At 41.6% G+C, this 20232-nt stretch overlaps 1 protein-coding gene across 1 annotated transcript in view; it reads right to left on the reverse strand.

The window, feature by feature from the left end:
• zufsp (zinc finger containing ubiquitin peptidase 1) overlaps positions 1–20232 on the reverse strand; it is a 28640-nt gene that overhangs the window by 6200 nt on the left and 2208 nt on the right. The window contains exons 2-8 of the mRNA XM_075464756.1: positions 17558–18062; positions 17382–17483; positions 16726–16785; positions 12498–12608; positions 12255–12364; positions 4492–4660; positions 2196–2387 (exon numbers count right to left, since the gene is read on the reverse strand). Coding sequence (XP_075320871.1) covers positions 2196–2387; positions 4492–4660; positions 12255–12364; positions 12498–12608; positions 16726–16785; positions 17382–17483; positions 17558–18053 — 1240 coding nt within the window. The 5' untranslated portion in view covers positions 18054–18062. The remainder of the gene's footprint in view (positions 1–2195; positions 2388–4491; positions 4661–12254; positions 12365–12497; positions 12609–16725; positions 16786–17381; positions 17484–17557; positions 18063–20232) is intronic.

Raw genomic sequence — 20232 nt, forward strand, 5'->3', positions numbered from 1 at the left:
CCTTCAGGGTAAAAACCAGTGAGCAGAGACTGATCTCACAGCTACAGCATCAAGGCAAGGCAAGGCAAGGCAAGGCAAGTTTATTTGTAGAGCACAATGTGTACACAAGGCAATTCAAAGTGCTTTACAGCTACATAAAATCACAAGAAGGCAAATAAAACCGTTCCAAAAAACATAAAAAAAAATCATTAATTAATTAAATCTTTATTTAATACTTTCAGTTGTCATATGCACAGCTAAATAGAACTGTTTTCAGCCTGGATTGAAACATTGTCAGAGTTGAGGCCTGTCTCACATCTTCTGGAAGACTGTTCCATCACCAGACCAGAACACCACATCATGTTCTAGGAGTAAGCATCGTGGTTAACAAGACAGACATATGCACTAAACAGAGACCTCAGCATCAACATTTAATGGCTTCTTCCTCAGAGCTCATGCTCTGTCTCTCAGCTTCCAACGAGTCTTCGAATCTGCCCTGACAGCTTTGGATAGTCTGATAGATGAATAGAAGACACTAAATCTGTCTCAGAGGAACATTATGGCATTTAGAGTATCCTCACAATCAAGCAGGTTTATGCGAACCAAGCTGAAGGACAGGCTCCCTTTTGAGGATCCCTAAGAATATTTTAGTGAGAAGCCTCCCAGTTTTCTGATCTGCTTCTGTCTGTTCCTACCGCACTTTCTCTAAGTGGAATGTCCATTTAATCAGTTCCATCAGTGCAGTGACAGTTACAACAAACTCACGATAAGAATATTGGGCCTCATGCAACAACCGTTCGTACGCACAGATTTGTTCTTAAGTCGTGCGTACGAATGTTTTAAGAGAATTTGCGCATTCACCAATCTTTTCGTATTTTAAGTTTTCTTTCAGGTATGAACAGAATTTACGAGTGATCCAGACCTGTCGTAGGAGTTTCGTAGAACAGTCCGCTGTTGTTCCAATCAAGTTTGCTTGACTAATGGATTGTATATTTAATTACTTTGAAGCAAACATAAATAAATGTATACATTATACCCCATAATGATGCTGACATTATTCTGTTTGACTTAAATTATGCAGGTCAATGGGAAGTGTAACCAGCAGCTGACTTGCTACTTTTGGATGCCTTAGCCGGCGCAAGTGTGCTCCGAGACCGTATAGATGTTAGCCCCTTTCACACTGAGGAAGAACCCACGTTTAATTCGCAAATTTAGCGTGTCCGCTGTTCCTTTCACACTGACAATCCGGGCTGGCGTGTCAACTTGACTCGCCATTCGACCTGCGTCCTAGTCTTTTTGCCGAGCCGAATTTGATGTGAAAGCAATTGACGCGGGTCGGACGTGGGCGTGACGTGAGGAGTTTAAAAGACAGAATGGACAGCTGATTCAGAACAACAGCGACAGGTGAGGACAAGTTTCCACACTCTTCTTGCAGATAGACGTGTGTTCAGAGCCATGACAGCTAAACGTCTTCGTCGATTGCGTCGACGCTGTTCGCGTTCTTCTGCTTCAAATTGTCGATGGATTTCCTCAACTTGGAGATTATAGTGCTCTTGTATTCTCCGCATGTGTTCTTCGGCGGCATCCCACGTTGTGACCATCCAAACCCCGTAAAATAACATCTCCATGAACTGCTTATACAATTGCAAAGACAAGTCCTCAAGGTGTCCCGCCATCGTTGGTTTGAAAAATTTGATGCAGACAGGTGTATTTAACCCAACCTCTGACGCATGGCTTGTGCCTACGTCATTGTACACAGCATTTTATGTGTTTCGTGTGACGCTCTGCCACTAGGCAACGCCCCCTGAACTCGGCTTCAGGCGCACGGATCACCTAATACGCCAAGCTTTCACATTGCTCGACGCGGGACTAAGTGGACCCGCGAAGGTAGCGGATCTCAGTGTGAAAACAGCTATCCTTAGATAGAGACAGACAAATGGCTGACATGGCGTGCATGAGGCCCATTGTGTCAACACAAACACTCTTCTCATCCATTCAGCTGTTGTTATTGTTTGCTGCCTTGATTTAGCAGAGAACGAGGCATGTTGACATCCTGTTGTTCAGAACTGACTGCCATCATCCAGCTGGTTTCCACATAAATAACACAAATACAAATATACAACTATTTTCATTTCACACCACTCCTTTAGGTGTATAAAACACAAAGCAGGGCAGAGCAGATTTCAGGTCAGATATAATGCAGTGTGACTGTGCACCTTGTAGAAGTGAAGAATATGTGTCTGTTCTGTGCAGGGACGAGAGGAGCATCTGGAAGTTTCTGTATCCACACCCCCAGCCTTTATCACCCACTGAGGAGCAGTAGTGGTCGGTTTCAGCACTCAGCCACACATGGACACATGTGTCTCTGCATTCAGTCTGATAGTAATCATACAAAGCTCCGATGACACCTGGGCAGAGGTGAACAGAGGAGATCACACTCCAGTGATGAGCTATAATGACAACACACATGAATGCTGGGACTAGGGAAGAGTGGATACATATTCAAATAATTAAAAAATATCCGCTATAAAACAAAAATGTTTGCAGCACTGATGATGTTCATTACCTAAAATCATTTCTATGGACTTGGCTCCCATGATTAATGTTGTATAGAAATACTGTGATGATCATGTGATTATACTTTTGCAGTTTAGGGGTTAAGGGTTAAGGTTAAGGACCAACTATGAACCAGACTGAGGACATGGCTGCATCTAACTACTGAAGCTGTCTAAAAGGAACGCAACGTGCCCAGATAACACATTATTTAAAGCACTGCTGGCAGAAATGAGTCTTGCAAGGGGCCTCTTTTTTTTAAAATCTAATCTAGATTGGTCATCTCTCCCATGATGAAATGAGCTCGCCACAAAACTACCACAGGGGCTGACGCTGTGCTCGCTGTAACCTGCTGAATAAAGCACATGTGATCAGGCAGATAAATGCACACCCTCCCACAACATGATTTTCAGTAACCTACTCCTCACATCAGATAATAAGAAAGATGAACCAAAAGAACATTTGGTAATGTTAAAGGAATGCTGAGGAACCGGTTCAGGAAGACGTGGACTGATATACGGGCAGGAATAACCACTTCCTGTTTCACCGTTTTAACAACAGAAGAATTTGTCACTTTGACCTCACCATCAACTCAGTTTAATTTCTTTACTGTTCTTCCAAGTTACCTTTAATGGTTTACTGAGTCTGTCATTTTTTATGCTTTTCCATTTTTATGTTAAAAATGGATTTTTGACAGATATAATTTCTATTTCTTAAAACCTATGTTACCATTATATACAGTGACATAATTATTCATGTATCATTAGAATCTGTCCTGTTTTCTACCTAAACAATTCATTCTTCTTCACTTACCTTTACATACATTTGTTATATTTGGCGCTATATAAATAAAAATGAATTGAATTGAATATTGGAGCTGCAAATGTTGGTTCATTTTAAACAAGAGTTGGGATTGTACAAAACTTCGATACGAAATATGTGCAGCACAAAAGACGTCTTAGATATCTTGTTCAAAAGTCTTCATCACCAGTGTCTTAATAAGGCCACTACGTTCATCTTAAACCTGATTTTTACAAGTGTGTGAAGATGTGGACACCACACAGAGCGCCAACACAATGGCGGAAAAATCTCCCAGACGGTGGGTCAGTCTGATGACTGAACCAGATCAACATTTATGAAATTTCAAAACTATAGGGACACAAGGAAGACAGAAGTGAATATCAAATTCTGTTGTCTAGTCTCTAACTCGTGGTTTGTCTTTGTCACTTGTAGTATGGTGATTGCACAAATATCCCACCCAGACAGTTCAGAGATTTTTCCTTTAAATAATACCTCTACAGTAGATTTGATCAATCTAACTTTGTTGACAGGATATGAAACTCAGGCTTTTAAAGTTGCTGTAATTAAATCTTTAGTTAAAATAAAAAAAGTTTGATTCTGGTATCTCATTGATCAATTACCGATTTATATCCTATTATTATTGGGATTAAAGGAACTGTTTTTGGCTGGTTTAAGTAATATTTATCTGAAACATTTCAGTTTGTTCTTGTAAATGAAGAATCTTCCTCATACACCAGAGTAAGTCATGGAGTTGCTCAGGGTTCTGTGCTTGGGCCGATTATTTTTAACTTTATATTTGCTTCCATTAGGTAACATTATTAGACAGCATGGCATAAATTTCCATTGCTATGCCGATGATACTCAGCTGTACTTATCTATGAAACCAGATGAAACCAATAGGTTGGTCAGACAACAAGCCTGTCTTCAAGACCTGGATGACTCAGAATGTTTTGCTCCTAAATTCAGACAAAATAGAAGTTATTGCCTTTGGACTGGAGCGCTTCAGGGAAAAAACATCTAGCTGTATACTTACTCTAGATGGTATTTCCTTGGCTTCTGGTACTACAGTGAGGAACCTTGGAGTTATTTTTGACTAGGATCTGTACTTTGACTCACATATAAAACAGGTTTCTAGGACTGAGCTGAACTGACACATACCCTGAGTTCTGGTTCTGCCATCATCAACTCCGGAGGCCAGAGACTCCATCATGTCAGCCCTCTTACGGTGAAACTCAGCCGGTTCCAGAAGGCCACTGGCCACAGCTCTCTCCATGGTCCTCTCCATCTGTCGGTGGTAGCCTCCTCTGCCATCCAAACCAAACTGCCTCTAAACAATGAACAAATGCAGGTCCCTTTGAATAAAAGTAAAGTGTTACAACCTGTTCTGAACTGGTGCTAACATCCACCCTGGGCAATTCAACTGGACTCAGGACAGGACATATTCAAGGCTGATCACTCAGACCACATTCAGAGGTGGTCCAGTACATTCTTACAACAGTGTGAATTAAAAGTCCTGGGCCATTCTGAAGGACAACTTACATCCAACCTTAGAGGCCTGGACACAGTGATCTATGTTTCTGGCCCTGTTGCCTTTTATTCGTATATATATATAAATATCATATTTGATGAGGAAAGAACTTAATAGTTTCATTACAGAACATTGCATTTTTTCATACTGTGGCTCCCACTGCAGTTGTGGGATGCAACATGACTTTTGTAAAAACAAATATATGTCTGAACCCTGCACATGCACAGCTATACACATGAATTTTATTTAGAGGCTGCAAAGACACGTCTAGAAGCTACCAAATATGTCAAGAAGTAGTGCATGGTAATATTACAGGACCTAACAATAATAAGACAGCATATTTATATATAATATGATGTGATGAACAAATATGCTCAAGAAGAGACAAAAAAACTAAATTAAATGAACTGTTGTAGTTTATCTATGACATTTTTTTTTAACCATCTGAATGTGGCATGTGTGTGAAATCTTTACGTGTGTGACGTAATGCACATTGTATAAATTACAGTGTAATGTATTGAAGATAGCACAGAACATTTTGAAAGGCTGCAAATTTCTAAGATTTTGCGCTGAAATTTGCTAAAACTGACCAAACTTTTTTGTTAGTCTCAAACAGAACTGAGGAGCTAACTGAGGCTTAATCTGTGAGACAGAGGTGATAACTATGAGGTTAAAACTCATGTTTCAATCTCTGATAAATAACATAGCTCGGATAAACACGCTTATGTTGTAATGTTGTGTGTTTCCTCTTAGTCATGATACAGAGCACCAAAGTAAATGTCTGGAGTATATAAACATGTTTCATTAGTTTTATCACAGGAATCAACCACAGCTTCAATCTCCTCTGATTTACAGCCTACACAGAGCAGAGGCAGAAATGATCATGACTGTTTTCTTTTCATGAATTATAACCTGTTTGTCAACAACAAGCCAAGCAAAGCAAACAGGACAGATAAAGAGAGCTAATCAGTTATTTCTTACTGACAGCAACAATGAAGCATTGTCTTGCTGCATATGCCAGTTTTTTTTAAAACTTAATCTATTATGTTAAAAGCATGTTCTTATCTAGTTGCTGGTGTCAAACGTAGTGCCATAAAGGGAAAGGTTGGCGTATTTCAATGAGTCAGCACAAACTTTTTTCACTTCTCCAGTGAAGTGAACCACAGACTTATTTACTTAGCTTTGTGTTACAAAGTCACAAAGTCACAAAGTCACAAATTACAAATTTGTCTCGCTCCAACAAAAAGCATGCCTTAACGTTGCACTGGACATCGCTGTGGGTGTTGCTGTGCTGAGCACACACAGCTGTTGCAAAACACTGGGAGGAGGATATGGTTACACCATAACTCGTGTAGCTGGGATGTCATCATCCATATTTCCACCTGTGCTGTCTATGAGTGCAGAGGAACGTAAGAGGTTTATATTCACATGTCTTCATTCAATGGAATACCAGCTGCTTACAGACGTCAGGGGTGGACAGTGGGCTGAAGTTATAAAAAAATTACTTAAAAATTAAAGCAGCTCCATAATTTGGCTCCACGTTCAGCTTTAATTACTCTTCATCCTTCAATCCTTCTGAACCAAACAAACAACTAATTTGAATGTAGTCAAACTGAAGAGTGAAGACTGATGACTCTCCTGGTGGAGTTAATTTAACAAAGTGAACCTGATAAACAATCTTATTATATCGCCTGAACAGGTTCATGTTTGCATGTTGTGTGCTGTCTGCTTCTGTGTGGTTGGTGAACTACAGGCTGCTGATTATCAGCAGCTCTACTTGTTTGTGCTGCCTGTTTGATTAAATGAGCTGGCTGATTTTGTGTTTGTAGCTCAGAGCAGTTTCAGGAAGTCTCCTGCAGAAGTGAACACTCCCATTGGCATATTTTCTGATTTGTTCAGTTTAGTAAATGTGCCCCTCTGTGTCTGGGTGATGTCACAAACTCTGACTACTAGGTGCTAATGTTTAGTTTAAATGTCATAAAGGAAGAGACCGCAGCCTAAAAGTGAGACAATTTCAAACAGTTCACCCACTCTGAATGACCTTCTGCTCAGATTTGGCTCATATACCTTTTTTGTCCCAATCTAATTTGATAACCAACACATTTGGCCTCATGCAACAACTGTTCGTGGGCACAGATCTCCAATCTTTTCGTATTTTACTTTTTCTTTCAGGTAAGAACAGAATTCACGAGTGTTCCAGAGCTGTCGTAGGAGTTTTGTAAAATAGTCCGCTGTTATTCCGATCAAGTTTGCTTGACTAATGAATTGTATATTTAATTACTTTGAAGCAAACGTAAATAAATATATGCATTATACCCCATAATGATGCTGACATTATTCTGTTTGACTTAAATTATGCACTAATTAAAGGTTAATTTGACTGTATATAACAAGGTCAATGGGAAGTGTAACCAGCTACTTTTGGATGCCTTAGTGTGTGCATGTGTGCTCCGAGACCGTGTAGACAGACAAATGGCTGACATCGCGATTAAGATTCCCAAGGACTGTGCTGCTGCAAATATGCAGCTTGCTAGAGCCACAACTCCAGATAGAAACACGCCGATTAAACCCAATTCCACCACACGGCCAGGTCCTCACCACCCTTGGATTTTTGGCCACTGGAACCTTTCAGAGCGAGATTGGCGACAGATCGGGGGTGTCCCAGTCCTCTGTGACTTGTGCACTCCCCTTGGTCATCAAAGCTCTCATCAGTTCATTACCCATTGTACATGTGTATTGTGTATGTACAATTCCCATACACCACTGTCCAACAAGTACAAATTAAGAGGAAGTTTCATGCCTTAGCTGGACTGACAAACATAATCGGAGCAATAGACTACACACATATGCATCAAAGCACCCGTGCTTTACAAGGGACGCAAGAAATAAATTTATTCACTGCAAAATTGTGCATAGGTATTATTATACACCAAGTAAGTTATGTCGAATGGGTTTAATAAAGGACAATAAATGTTGGAAGTGTAATAAAGAGGTGGGTACACTTCTCCATGCACTATGGGATTGCCCCTTGATGATGCCCTTTTGGAAGGCAGTTTTGAAAACATTTGAGGACTGGCTTAGTCAACCTTTACCACAGTCTGCACAATTTTGCCTTTTAGAAGACAATTCACTTATGCCAGAGGGTATTCCAAAAGCTGAAGGTAGACTAATGATGACAGGTTTTCTAGTAGCGGCTAGAATAATTCTCCGTAAGTGGAAGAGCCCACATAGACCGGAAATTAAGGAGTGGCTTCAACTTATGTCAGAGACAGCTGCTTTTGAAGTCATGATTTCTAGGGTGCAGAAGGAACCAAATAAAGCTAGCCAAGCGTGGGTGTGTTTTGATTACAGTGTTGGCTTAAATTCTTGAGTGATTTGTATGGGGGAAATTTTGTGTCAAAAAAATGAATATAAATATGAACGAAATTATAAATGTATATATAACTAATTTAAATATAAAAATGTGATCGAGATATATGTGAGTAAAAAGGAATATAAATATGAACGAATTTATAAATGTATATATAATTAATATAAATATAAAAATGTGACACACAAATAAATGTATATATGTATATAAATATACATACATTTGTAAATATATTTTCGAGATTTTAAAATAAATATGCTTGACTTTGTGTGTGCAGTCTGGCAGTCTTCATTTGTGGATCCATTTTTTGCTCTCGTGTCCATGGCGTAATTTTGACACACTCCTACTGTGCTGCACGATGCACAAACAAATGCATGCCGATTTGAATGTGAACAGCGGCACAGCCCACTATTCACGGAGTCTCCACCAGATGGCAGTGTGCAAGGCACAGGGCAATGGCAGTGCCAAGCAGTCCAAGACAGAGGCTTTGGACGATCAATATGGAGTCGACAAGTGGAAAAACTGGATGGGTATGACTGGTAGTTTAATCATTTATAACTTTTCCTAAATCCCTTTGGCTAGGCAGAATAAAAGGTCAAATGTAATGTAATGTATACCCCGCGATTTTTTTTCTCATGCTTTGAAACCTGCAGCTGATGTTCATTGTGTTATATTTGTTATCTAAATGTTCAGAACATATGATCAATGACGCTAGTCATAGCAGCTCCGCTAGCATCAATAGCTATTCTGTTGTCGGAATGCTTTCTCCCACTGACCTAGAACCTGAATCGGAATCTATCAAAGATTCTCTAGGTTCTATCTACTCTGATTCTATCTACTCAATGCTAGCTCCAGACCAGTCTTAATGAAGAATACCCTGGACTAATAAGTTTAATACATTTTACTTTTCATTCTGCCTAGCAAAAGGGATTTAGGAAAAGTGCACACTGCCATCTGGTGGAGACTCCGTGAATAGTGGGCTGTGTGTTCACATTCAAATCGGCATGTATTTGTTTGTGCATCGTGCAGCACAGTAGGAGTGTGTCAAAATTATGCCATGGACACGAGAGCAAAAAATGGATCCACAAATGCAGACTGCCAGACTGCACACACAAAGTCAAGCATATTTATTTTAAAATCTCGAAAATATATTTACAAATGTATGTATATTTATATACATATATACATTTATTTGTGTGTCACATTTTTATATTTATATTAATTATATATACATTTATAAATTCGTTCATATTTATATTCATTTTTACTCACATATATCTCGATCACATTTTTATATTTATATTAATTATATATACATTTATAAATTCGTTCATATTTATATTAATTTTTTTGACACAAAATTTCCCCCATAGATTTGGGGTGTGTTGTATATGTGCATAAATATGTTTGTAAATAGATAATTGAGGAGTGCTGTCATGTTCTATGTTGCTGCCGATGTATGTGTTTCTGTTATTGAATGTTTGTTTGTTTTTGTTTTTTTTCTATTATAAAAGCAAAATAAAAAAACTTTAATGACAAAAAAAAAAAGCACCCGTGCTGCTGTGGAGCGCACTGAGCTGAAGGCCAGGTGGGTGCGTCTCCATACAGCGGGGGGCAAACTGCCCTATAGCCCAGAGAAGGCATCCCAGATTTGCACAATATTGCCATGAATGAGGGTCTCCTACTGCCTGAACCAGCCCAGGCAGACCAGAAGGTGTGGTGCCAGAAGACCCCCCTCATGGACCACCCCATCGAAGTGCCATCATGATGAGGCAACAACTGATTGCACGGCTTTAGCTGCAGTCATCGAGTGCCTGACCATGGCGAGACGTTTTTTTTTAAGCCATTTTCATATCAAACCTTTTCTTTTTTATTTCGGCGACATTACGAACTACAGGTGACACGGAATTAACAGCACTCCTATTTGCTTCCCATTTCTTCACTCTAGCAGGTTCCGTAATTCCACTGCTGACACTGCTAAAAATGGATCTCTGAAAGCAGAACTTCAATCTCAGAGCCCCTAAAGTTGTTTTGCGCCTTGATGACATTCTCATGACTCAACACTCAAGACTTTGTGGCACAGGAGAGAGGAAGCTTAGCCTTATATGGTATTTGTGGAGGGGGCATGGCGCATAAGCTGCAGGAGAGAGGTGTGGAAAGAGCTCAGGGAAGCAGCACCAGGTGAGTGATTAGTGCACCAGTATCCATTTGTCTAATCACTCCCCTTTTAAAAACAGTAGCGTGCTGGACCTGGGAGGAGAGAGAGCAGAGACAACGGTTGTGGAGTCGGCAGCACGAATCCGGGAGGGACAAGACCTGCGAACGACTCCACTGAAAAGACACCATATTAACACATTGAATACCGGCGGTTTTTACAGAATTATGTCGTAGAATCCCAGCGTTCTAAACCATTTTTTTTTACGTTTTTTGTACAGTCACAGCATATTATGTGATAGGGTCACTGAAACATGTTATGTCTCGTTTGAAAGCTGAGACTTTAAACTCTTTGTGGGTCAAAACTGCGTGTCTCTAGGTGCCGCCATTAGCGAGCTATCCTTAGCTAAACCAAGGCGGGTGTCCACCAAAATCAACAACAAACTGAGATCGGGGCTTTTGTGAAACATGCGCTCTTTCAGCCTGTCGCACTTTAGATACTTACATATCCGGGTCAGAGGATTTGCGTCGTGTCGCATGTTGCAAAGCTAACCTGTTCATAAGACCGCCTCCTTAGACTTGTTGCGTGTCTTCTTCTCCTTCTTGTTGTTTGTTTATGTTACTTTACCGTCACCCTCTGGAAACCGACACGTGCGATTGGACAAAATGCGGAAATGCACAACAATCAATGCACCGTTATCAAAATTGTTCTTGAGTTGACGCAAAGCCATTGGCGTAATGTAATTAAAATGTCCAGATGATGACACCAGTTTTTGACTGCCATCTATGTCAGTTCATCACATAATTACAAAAATCACACAGAATGTGCATTAGAATGTATAGATTCAGAATCCATAAAAAAAACGTAAAAACGTATTTTTACCATGTGGGAGCCAACGCATGTGCAGTAAAAACGTAGTTTTACGTGACTTAGGAGTCAATGTGTTAATAAAACGTATTATCAAACAAAACGACATCTCAAGCAATCCTTGCTAACAGAACCCACAGTGGCATCAGAGACCACCACATTATTATTTTGGCCGTGGAATATGCAAATTTACTATCCTCGTGCACGTGCACTTAAATACGCACGGGTGGCATTCATCCTTTACGCAGGTCGTTTACACACCTTTTCCGAAGTTAAAGGATAACTGCGGTATTTTCAACATTAAGCCTCTTTTCTGTGTCGTCTGCAATGTTTTAGAACCCCCTCACCGCTTTTTTGATGTTTACTGTTGTCTCCGGTATTTGCCTAATTTTGATTCATCTCAACCTGCTTCAGAATGGCAAGTCATGTGCATGTCCAAAAAGGTCCGTAAAAGCACCATAAACGTCCGTTTTCAAAATCATCAACTCATTGGAGTGGTTACTGGTGTGCACTGGTAATCCATATCAAATTTCATTGCGAAAAGTTGCTTCTGTCGTGTTTTATTTGACATTTTGTAAATCCCATTGAGTTCTATTGAAGACTGGATGTTCGTTGATATTACTCCGATTACGTGCCTAAGGACAATGAACAATCGCCATCAATGGCGCCATCAAGTGGTGTGGAGTATAGCAAGTCAGATTCAACTGCTGAGCGGAAGTTTATCCACGGCTGTGAGGTGGCTAAGAAAATAGTTCGAGCATGAACGAGCTGCCAAATAAAACACGACAGAAGCAACGTTTCGCAACGAAATTTGATATGGATTACCAGTGCACACCAGTAACCACTCCGGTGAGTTGATGATTTTGAAAACGGAGGTTTATGGTGCTTTTACGGAACTTTTTGGACATGCATATGACTATGACTATGAATAAAAATACGAAAATGTTCTCGCATGAGGCCTTTTGTTTGATTGCGTAATGATACACTATCAGATTCCAGACCTGTAGCTTCTTGAACTGCTTTCTCTCCTGCTCCTCATCCTCCTGCCTCCTCCTCGTCGTCTCCTCCTGCTGAAGCTGTGTGGCTAGCTTCAGATCTGAGCCATGGCTTCCTGTGGCAACCAAAAGGAAATTCTAAGTTCTGAGTGTATCAGAACCTTGAAACAAGACAAATAAAATACATTTGACAAGGAAGAAAAGTAAGTTATGTTGCAGCAGGGTTATATGAATGGAGAGTATACCCACCTGCACAGTTCACAGCTGTGTTGTGGTCTAAATGGAGTTCAACATGTTCCTGCAAAGAGAAGCTGTCACTGCAGACAACTGAGCACATTGGGCACTCAAATCTTCTCGCTCCTAAAAAACAGAATGAAAGCTGCATTCAAGTCCTGTTAGAGCAAGAAGATTCATATAACTCAGCTGATGGACCGTGAGTACCGCAGGAACAGACATGGTCAAAGTTTCTGTTACTGAGTGAGGTAACCGAGATGAGGACAGAAAGTTACAAATGAAACAGTGTTCTCAAAATATTAGATAAGCGAATTATCTCTGTCTTGTACAAATTTGGAGTGAAAAATGCAGAGCATCAGCAAATAAAAGTTTAAACACCCCAAGACATTTGAGCTTCCAGATACAAACACAAGAAGAGAACTTGTCATTTTAGGGTAATGGCTCCACGCAATAATCACTTGGAAAGGCAAGGTGATGCAAATTTCAGAACTTTGTAAAACTCTGACCACATGAAGCTAGTCCCAATAATCAGCAAATTTAAATAATTCATGTTCATTAAAAAAGCACAAAGTTTTCAGGCAGCCATTTCTTCAGTTTGCAATTTAATTAGAAAACAACAGTCTACAGGAACAGAGGGGGTCGAGTTGAGGTCTGGAAGACCAAGAAAACTTTTACTATTTGTAGGATTATCTTCATGAAGATTTAGCAGAGTGGCTGTGCACCGTTTCACTGTGCAGCCACACCTACAAAAACATAACCTCCATGGAAGAGTGATCAGACGAAAAGTTGTCATCACCATAGTAAACAGCCTGGTCCAGAGTACATACACTACTCACAAAAAGTTAAGGATATTCGGCTTTCAGGTGAAATTTCAGGATGAGCCTAAAATGCATTATAAACTTTAAAGATGAACTTAATGTGACCTTCTGTAAACTTTTGAATGCACGTGGCCATGACCCAGATGAAATTCTTGGACAAGGAGACACAGGTGCTATGCACAGGACTAGTTCCTGCTGAGAAACAGGAGAAGCATGGCCGGGACTCACCTCACAGAGCCCAGCACCTCCACGCGCCTGCATCCCAGACTCCACACAGAGTAGTCCGACAGCGGATCACATGTAACCCAGTAACCAGCAAAAGTATGTGGCAGCAATTTGATAACAATGTTTGTGAGATCGTTCAAACAACAGTGAAGAGTGATGCTGACAGACGGTTACACACAATGACTACCATCATTGTTAGCTATGCGTCTGAGAGATTTGGCCTCATTGAAACAGAAAGCAGCAGGAAACCTTACAATAAGAACCGCAGAGCCACCAAGATCCAACAGTTACGCCAAGTGTTGAGATCTCTTAAGAGAAAGTGAAAGGTTGTCAGAGAAGAGGAACATCAGCCTCTGGTGAAGTTGTGAGAGATCCTGGGGAAGAAGCTCCTAACGATCCGCAGAACGGAGTGGCATCACAGACGAGCAAAGGAGAGGGCCAAGAAGCAAGCATCCTTTATCGCCAACCCCTTCAGCTTAACCAGGAAGCTGCTGGGCAACAAACGGAGTGGCCACCTTGAGTGCTGAATAGAGGATGTCAACGCCTTCACAACACAAGCCCAGCTCCACCAACAACAGAGTTTGACATCAAGGAACCAAGTTGGAGAGAGGTTCAGGAAATCATCAAGGCAGCAAGATCAGCCTCTGCCCCTTTTCCCAGTGGGGTTCCATACGGCATACAAACGCTGTCTGGGACTCTGTCAGCCAATGTGGAAGATCCTGAGAGTTGTCTGGCGGCGAGGAAGAGTCGCTAACTAGTGGAGATATGCTGAGGTGTGGGGTTCCCAAGGAGGAGAACTTCAAAGACCTTGATCAGTTCAAGACCTTGCTTAGCACAGAGGGAAAGATTTTCCACAGCATTCTGTCACGGTGGCTTTTAACGTTCTGCTTAAAGAACATTTACATTGACACTTCGGTACAGTTGGCAACTTACCAAGTTTGGAATGCGGCAGCCACCTATCAAAGCCTACATGGATGACCTGACCATGACAACATAATCAGTCCCTGGTAGCAGGTGGATCTTACAAGTGTTTGAAAGGCTCATCTCTTGGGCAAGGATGAGTTTCAAACCAGCTAGGTCCCTGGTCTTGAAGAAGGGAAAAGTTGTGGACAAGTTACATTTTAAGCATTCTGAGACCACCATTCCAACATTGTTGGAAAAAACCGTCAAGAGCTTGGGGAAACTCTTTGACTACAGCTTGAAGGACACAGCCGCCATCTACAGAACCTGCGGTGATCTAGGAGTCTGGCTTACCATAGTTGACAAATCTGGGTTGCCTGGTCGTTTCAAGGCATGGATCTACCAGCATACCATTCTTCCCAGGGTTTTTTGGCCACTGCTACTGTATGATGTCCCAATGTCAACTGTGGAAGCTCTGGACAAGAAGATCAACAGTTATCTGCAAAGGTAGCTTGGCCAAGGAGCCTGAGCGGCGCTGCCCTTTACGGGTCTACCAACATCCTTCAGCTCCTCTTCAATGGCCTCTCCGAAGAGTTTGTGGTAACACGGACAAGAGAGGCCATGCAGTACAGAGACTCCAGGGACCCCAATGTGGCAGCAGGTGGCATTGAGGTCCATACAGGCAAGAAGTAGAGTGCTGCCAGAGAGCTACAGGTAGCAGAGGCACGGCTGAGACAGAGGGCCTTTGTCGGGATGGTGGCAAGAGGGTGATCAGGCCTGGGCTTCTTTCCAAACAGTCAGTTGGGCACAGCCATAGGAAAGGAGACACCTGCCTGCCCCCTGTGTGCTGGAAGAAGATCCCTTCAACACCTCCTTAGCAGCTGCCTCAAGGCCCTGGCCCATTGTCGCTACTGCTGGCACCATGACCAGGTGCTTAAAGTAGTAACGGAAGCAGTCACCTCAGCCATCTCCGCCCCAGGAAGAATCCCATCCGCTTCCTAAGGGCTGGAGAGAATACAGAGCCATACATTCCATCACTGAAGCCACAGAAAAAGCCACACAATGGCTTTGGATCGCAATCTGGGACTTGATCAACCCTGGATGGGTCACCTGCGTGTGAAGGGGTCTGATGTTGAAAGACCCGAAACACCCGATGACCCCAGGAACCTCACTGATGATGCATCTCAGCGCATCCTAGAAATGTATCTAAATTCCTACACTGGGTGATGGACCAGGGCTGTTCTCTGATGAAAGTCAATTCATGTTGAACAGAAATAATGGCTGCCAACGATGTTGGAGACGTCAAGGAGAGCGCTATGCATCAGCCACTGTTGTTCCCAGATAAGCCTTTGGTGGTGGTGGTGTTACAGTGTGGGCAGGTATGTCTAGTCAGTACAGAACTGCCCTACACTTTGTGAATGGTACAGTGACAAGCCCATACTACCTGAATAACATCATTAATCCAGTCATTGTGCCCCTGCATGAACAACACAGGCCTAATTTTTTCAGCTTCATGGACGACAATGCTCCAGCTCATCGAGGTCGCATCATTAGGTAACGGCTGCTGCAGACTGGAGTACCTCAAATGGAGTGGCCTACACGTTTTTCAAACCTGGATACCATTGAAACCATAATGGATCACCTGAGTCGCCATGTAGAGGCTCGTAACTCTGTACCCCAGAACCTCAATGACCTGAGGGTCGCCCTTCAAGAGGAGTGGGATACCATGCCTCAGCAGACAATAAGTCGACTTGTGAATAACATGAGACATCGTTGTCAAGCTGTAATTGATGCTACTTTCACAATGTAATATCCCTGTAGCGTGAACTTTTTACATTTTCCATAAATTTCACCAGAAAGCCAAATATCCATAACTTTTTGTGAGTAGTTTGTGTTTGTTTTCTGCTCTCAGTGTTCAGGAGGAGCTTTGTGTTCGCCAACTCAAGAGATTATAGACAGGACGTGCAGGTCTGAAGGTCTTGTTTTAGTCACAACACGAGATTTTCACTCCATCAGTATGATTTTCACAGAATTCAAAATAACAAAATTTAAGAATAATATTTTCTTAGACCTTGACAATTAAAAAGCCAATCCATCAATTTCATAATTATGTTTTGTATCTTTTTAAACAAATGAACTAAACACAAAATAAAAGTGTAGAAATATCCAGAATTGGTTGCTGCAACTGTTCCAACGTGTACCAGAACAAAAAGTCTGAATAAACAGTGAAACTATGTGCCGATGTGGTGCAGGGACTCATACACAGCTCATTTACAGTGCCAGGTAACCAGGCAACACACCTGAGAGGCAGCTGGATGATGCTGATGTAACAGCTGGTGAACACGCCTCCAGTGTCAACCCTGAACAAACAAAACAAACAATCAGACATGAACTGTACACATCATGCAGAGTAGGTGTATTCTTACAGTGTAACCCTGAAACTATTTGTTTAGACGATAAGTTGTGTTTAAACTGTTTTTTTAGATCATGGCACTATGACAACATGATCTTCTCACACTATCCTGCTGGCTGTGTTGGGCCACACTTTCAGATAAACACCACTCTCTAGCTTGTTATTTATGACTGAACCATCAGCCCACACAGCAGGACAGACAGTGAGGTGCTAAATGGTAAATGCGCTGTACTTTTATAGTGCTTTTCTATTTGTGCTTTTTGCGTTTGACCACACAAAGTACTTTTACGCTACAAGCCACTTTCCCCTATTCACACACCCACAGCATGTCTTAGTCTATACATGTTCTACAGGTTTTTTTTTTGTCACATTCACACACAATGTGGGGTTCAGTGTTTTGCCCAAGGACACTTCGACATGTAGTTCAGAAATTAAATTTATGGACCTGAAAAATGTGACAATTCTACATGTTGGCTGTGTGCTGATGTGTGCTGATGGTCACTGAATGGAATGTTCCGTAAATATTAGAGTCAAAGAGGTTACCCTGGTCTGAGTGCTGGTCCTGCAGATGCAGCTCGACATGCTCCTGCAGAATGAAAGAGCTGCTGCACACCAGAGAACACATTGGGCAGGAGAAAGTCTTCTCTACAAAAAATACAGAACAATTCAATTGTATGTTGCCTTTAGGAGTTGAAATAGGGTTTGATGTGTATATTTACCTCTTTTTGATAGAGGCAGCACCTCCAGCTCGGCTTTGTTGTGCTCAGAATTTATTCCATCGGCACCCTCCCTCCAGCAGCTGACAGAGCCCTGCATGGTTTTGGGGTTTGCTGTCAGAGCTGCACTGATGGGTGCAGTCTCCTCTGGCCATGAACCTGGTACCACTGAGATTGTGTTGACAGCAGAAGCAACGGTGGACGTTGCCCCAGCCGTATTCCTGCTGTCCCCATTTGTGCAGGATTTCCCACTCTCATGGACACCAGAATTTGTTCTAGCAGAATCACCTGAAGCACATGTGAGGCGAGCTGGCTCTTTCTGTCTGTACTGCTCTTCAGGATGTGCAGATGTGATGTGGAAACAGAGCTCATCGTAGGACACTCCAGACAGACAACAGAGTGGACAGCTCATGTCATTTTCCAGGTGGCTGAGAAGAAGATGAGTCCTCATGTCCTCCTCCAACATCATCTCCTTACCACAGATTTCACAGCTCAGCATGGCTGCTGCCTGCACAGTACACACACACACACACACACACACACAGCTTGAGGGCTACTTCTATGCAACAGCTTGTCTAAAGTTCTAAATCTGTCAAATATAATGCATCATGATCTGCATCAACGCACTGCAAGATTTACATCTATTCATACAATATATAGAGAACTAAAATCCCTTTTGTCAAAATGAATCCTGAAAGGGATCATTTTAAATTCAGAACAATCACAGGGAGTCTCACAGCAGCCCTGAGGTGAAATACAGCCATGTTCTTGTGTCCTGGTCAGCAGTGGCCCCTACTGGCTGCTCTTTGGGTGGAATAATGTGAATTGGGCCTGTCACTTTCCTGATAAAGGTTCAGAACTACATGAGGTGGCCACTAGAAGTTGTTCCTATCTCTATATTTCCTTTATTATTTTAAATGTGCTATAAAAATAAAGTACAAGTTGAAGTGTTACATCCTTCAACATAGACTATATCAGACAATCCTTTACCACAGGAGATGGTAACAATGCATACAACACTGGACAAAGTAACCCCTCTGAAAAAGACGTTAATTGGTCAGAAGAGGCTGGTTTAATTCACAGCTGTGTGCTTTAATGCGGCTACACGGAAACGTTTTTCACTGTAAACGATACTTTTTCTTATCGTTTCGCTGTCGCGGCCACACGGAGCCGGCGTTCCCACTACCCCAAAACGATAGTTTTTGAGAACGGGTTCCAGAGTGGGAAAGTTTGAAAACGGCCTCGTTTCGTTTCCATTGTTACAGCTAAAACGTTTTTGTGTCAGTCAAACGTTGACGCTGTGAGCCAATTTTAACACTTCTCTATTGTCTCACAGCGTGGCGTGACACAGTGGCGTGTGTACTGCATCGTTTCATCGTTTTCATCCGTTTTCGTCTGGACCTGAGTCTTTACAGCAGCGCGTTGCCGTGTGGTCGCAAGAATTTTCGTACCCGTTTTAAAAAAAAACCTCGTTTCGTTTTCGTGTAGGCGTAGCCTGAAATAAATTGGCAAAGAAAATACCATCAACTTTCAACATCTTTAAAGGAGGTTTTCCCCTTAATTGACACTTCCATATTGGATTTGATCAATCTGTCTTTGTTGACAGGATATGTACCTCAGACTTTTAAGGTTGCTGCAATTAAACCTTTACTTAAAAAACCTACTCTTGATCCTGAGGTGTTGAATTATCGACCTTTATCCAATCTCCCTTTTTTAGTCTAAATTTCTTTTAAAAAATTGTTGCAGCTCAGCTTTGTGATCATTTACACAGAAATAATCTGTTTGAAGAGTTTCAGTCATGATTCAGAGTGCATCATAGCACAGAAACAGCACTGCTGAAAGTTACCAATGATCTCCTCTTAGCCTCTGATAGCGGACTTGTGTCTGTGCTTGTCCTGTTGGATCTCAGTGGTGCAGTTGATACTATTGATCACAGCATTCTGTGAGACTTGAACATGTTATTGGGATTAAAGGCACTGCACTGCTGGTTTAAGTCATATTTATCTTAACTTATTTTTATTTGTTTTTACTTATTCTTCTCTTTATTTATTACCTGCTGTAAAGCACCTTGGTACATCGTAATGATTGTCTGTTAAGGGCTGTATAAATAAAATACATTTACATTTATCTGATAGATTTCAGTTTGTTCTTGTAAATGAAGAATCTTCCTCACAAACCAGAGTAAGTCATGGAGTTCCTCAGGGTTCTGTGCTTGGACCAATTATTTTCACTTTGTACATGCTTCCATTAGGTAACATTATTAGACAGCATGGCATACATTTGCATTGCTATGCTGATGATACTCAGCTGTACTCATCTATGAACCCAATCAGTTGGTCAGACCAGGGGTTCCCAAACTTTTCCATGCCAAGGCCCCCCAAACAGTATTAGCTTCTGGCCGGGGACCCCCTTTGCAAACCACAGACAATGCTACAAAATATGTAAAGAAACATCAACTTTTAGAACGTATTTTCTTTCTTTTATTCACGGACAGTAGCTTGCTGTGTGAATACAGCAGATGGCCTGACTAAATGCTCTTCTTTACGTCTGAAGAACTCTGCCGGATGTTTTTGTATGTAGTGACGCTGAAGTTTCGAAGGTTTTAAACACTCATTTGAGAGGGACTCCAGACAGAGGACGCATTTCGGGCAATTGTGGCCATTTTTCTGTATGGCTGT

Source organism: Odontesthes bonariensis, chromosome 5 (genome assembly GCF_027942865.1).
Source record: "Odontesthes bonariensis isolate fOdoBon6 chromosome 5, fOdoBon6.hap1, whole genome shotgun sequence".
Classification (NCBI taxonomy): domain Eukaryota; kingdom Metazoa; phylum Chordata; class Actinopteri; order Atheriniformes; family Atherinopsidae; genus Odontesthes; species Odontesthes bonariensis.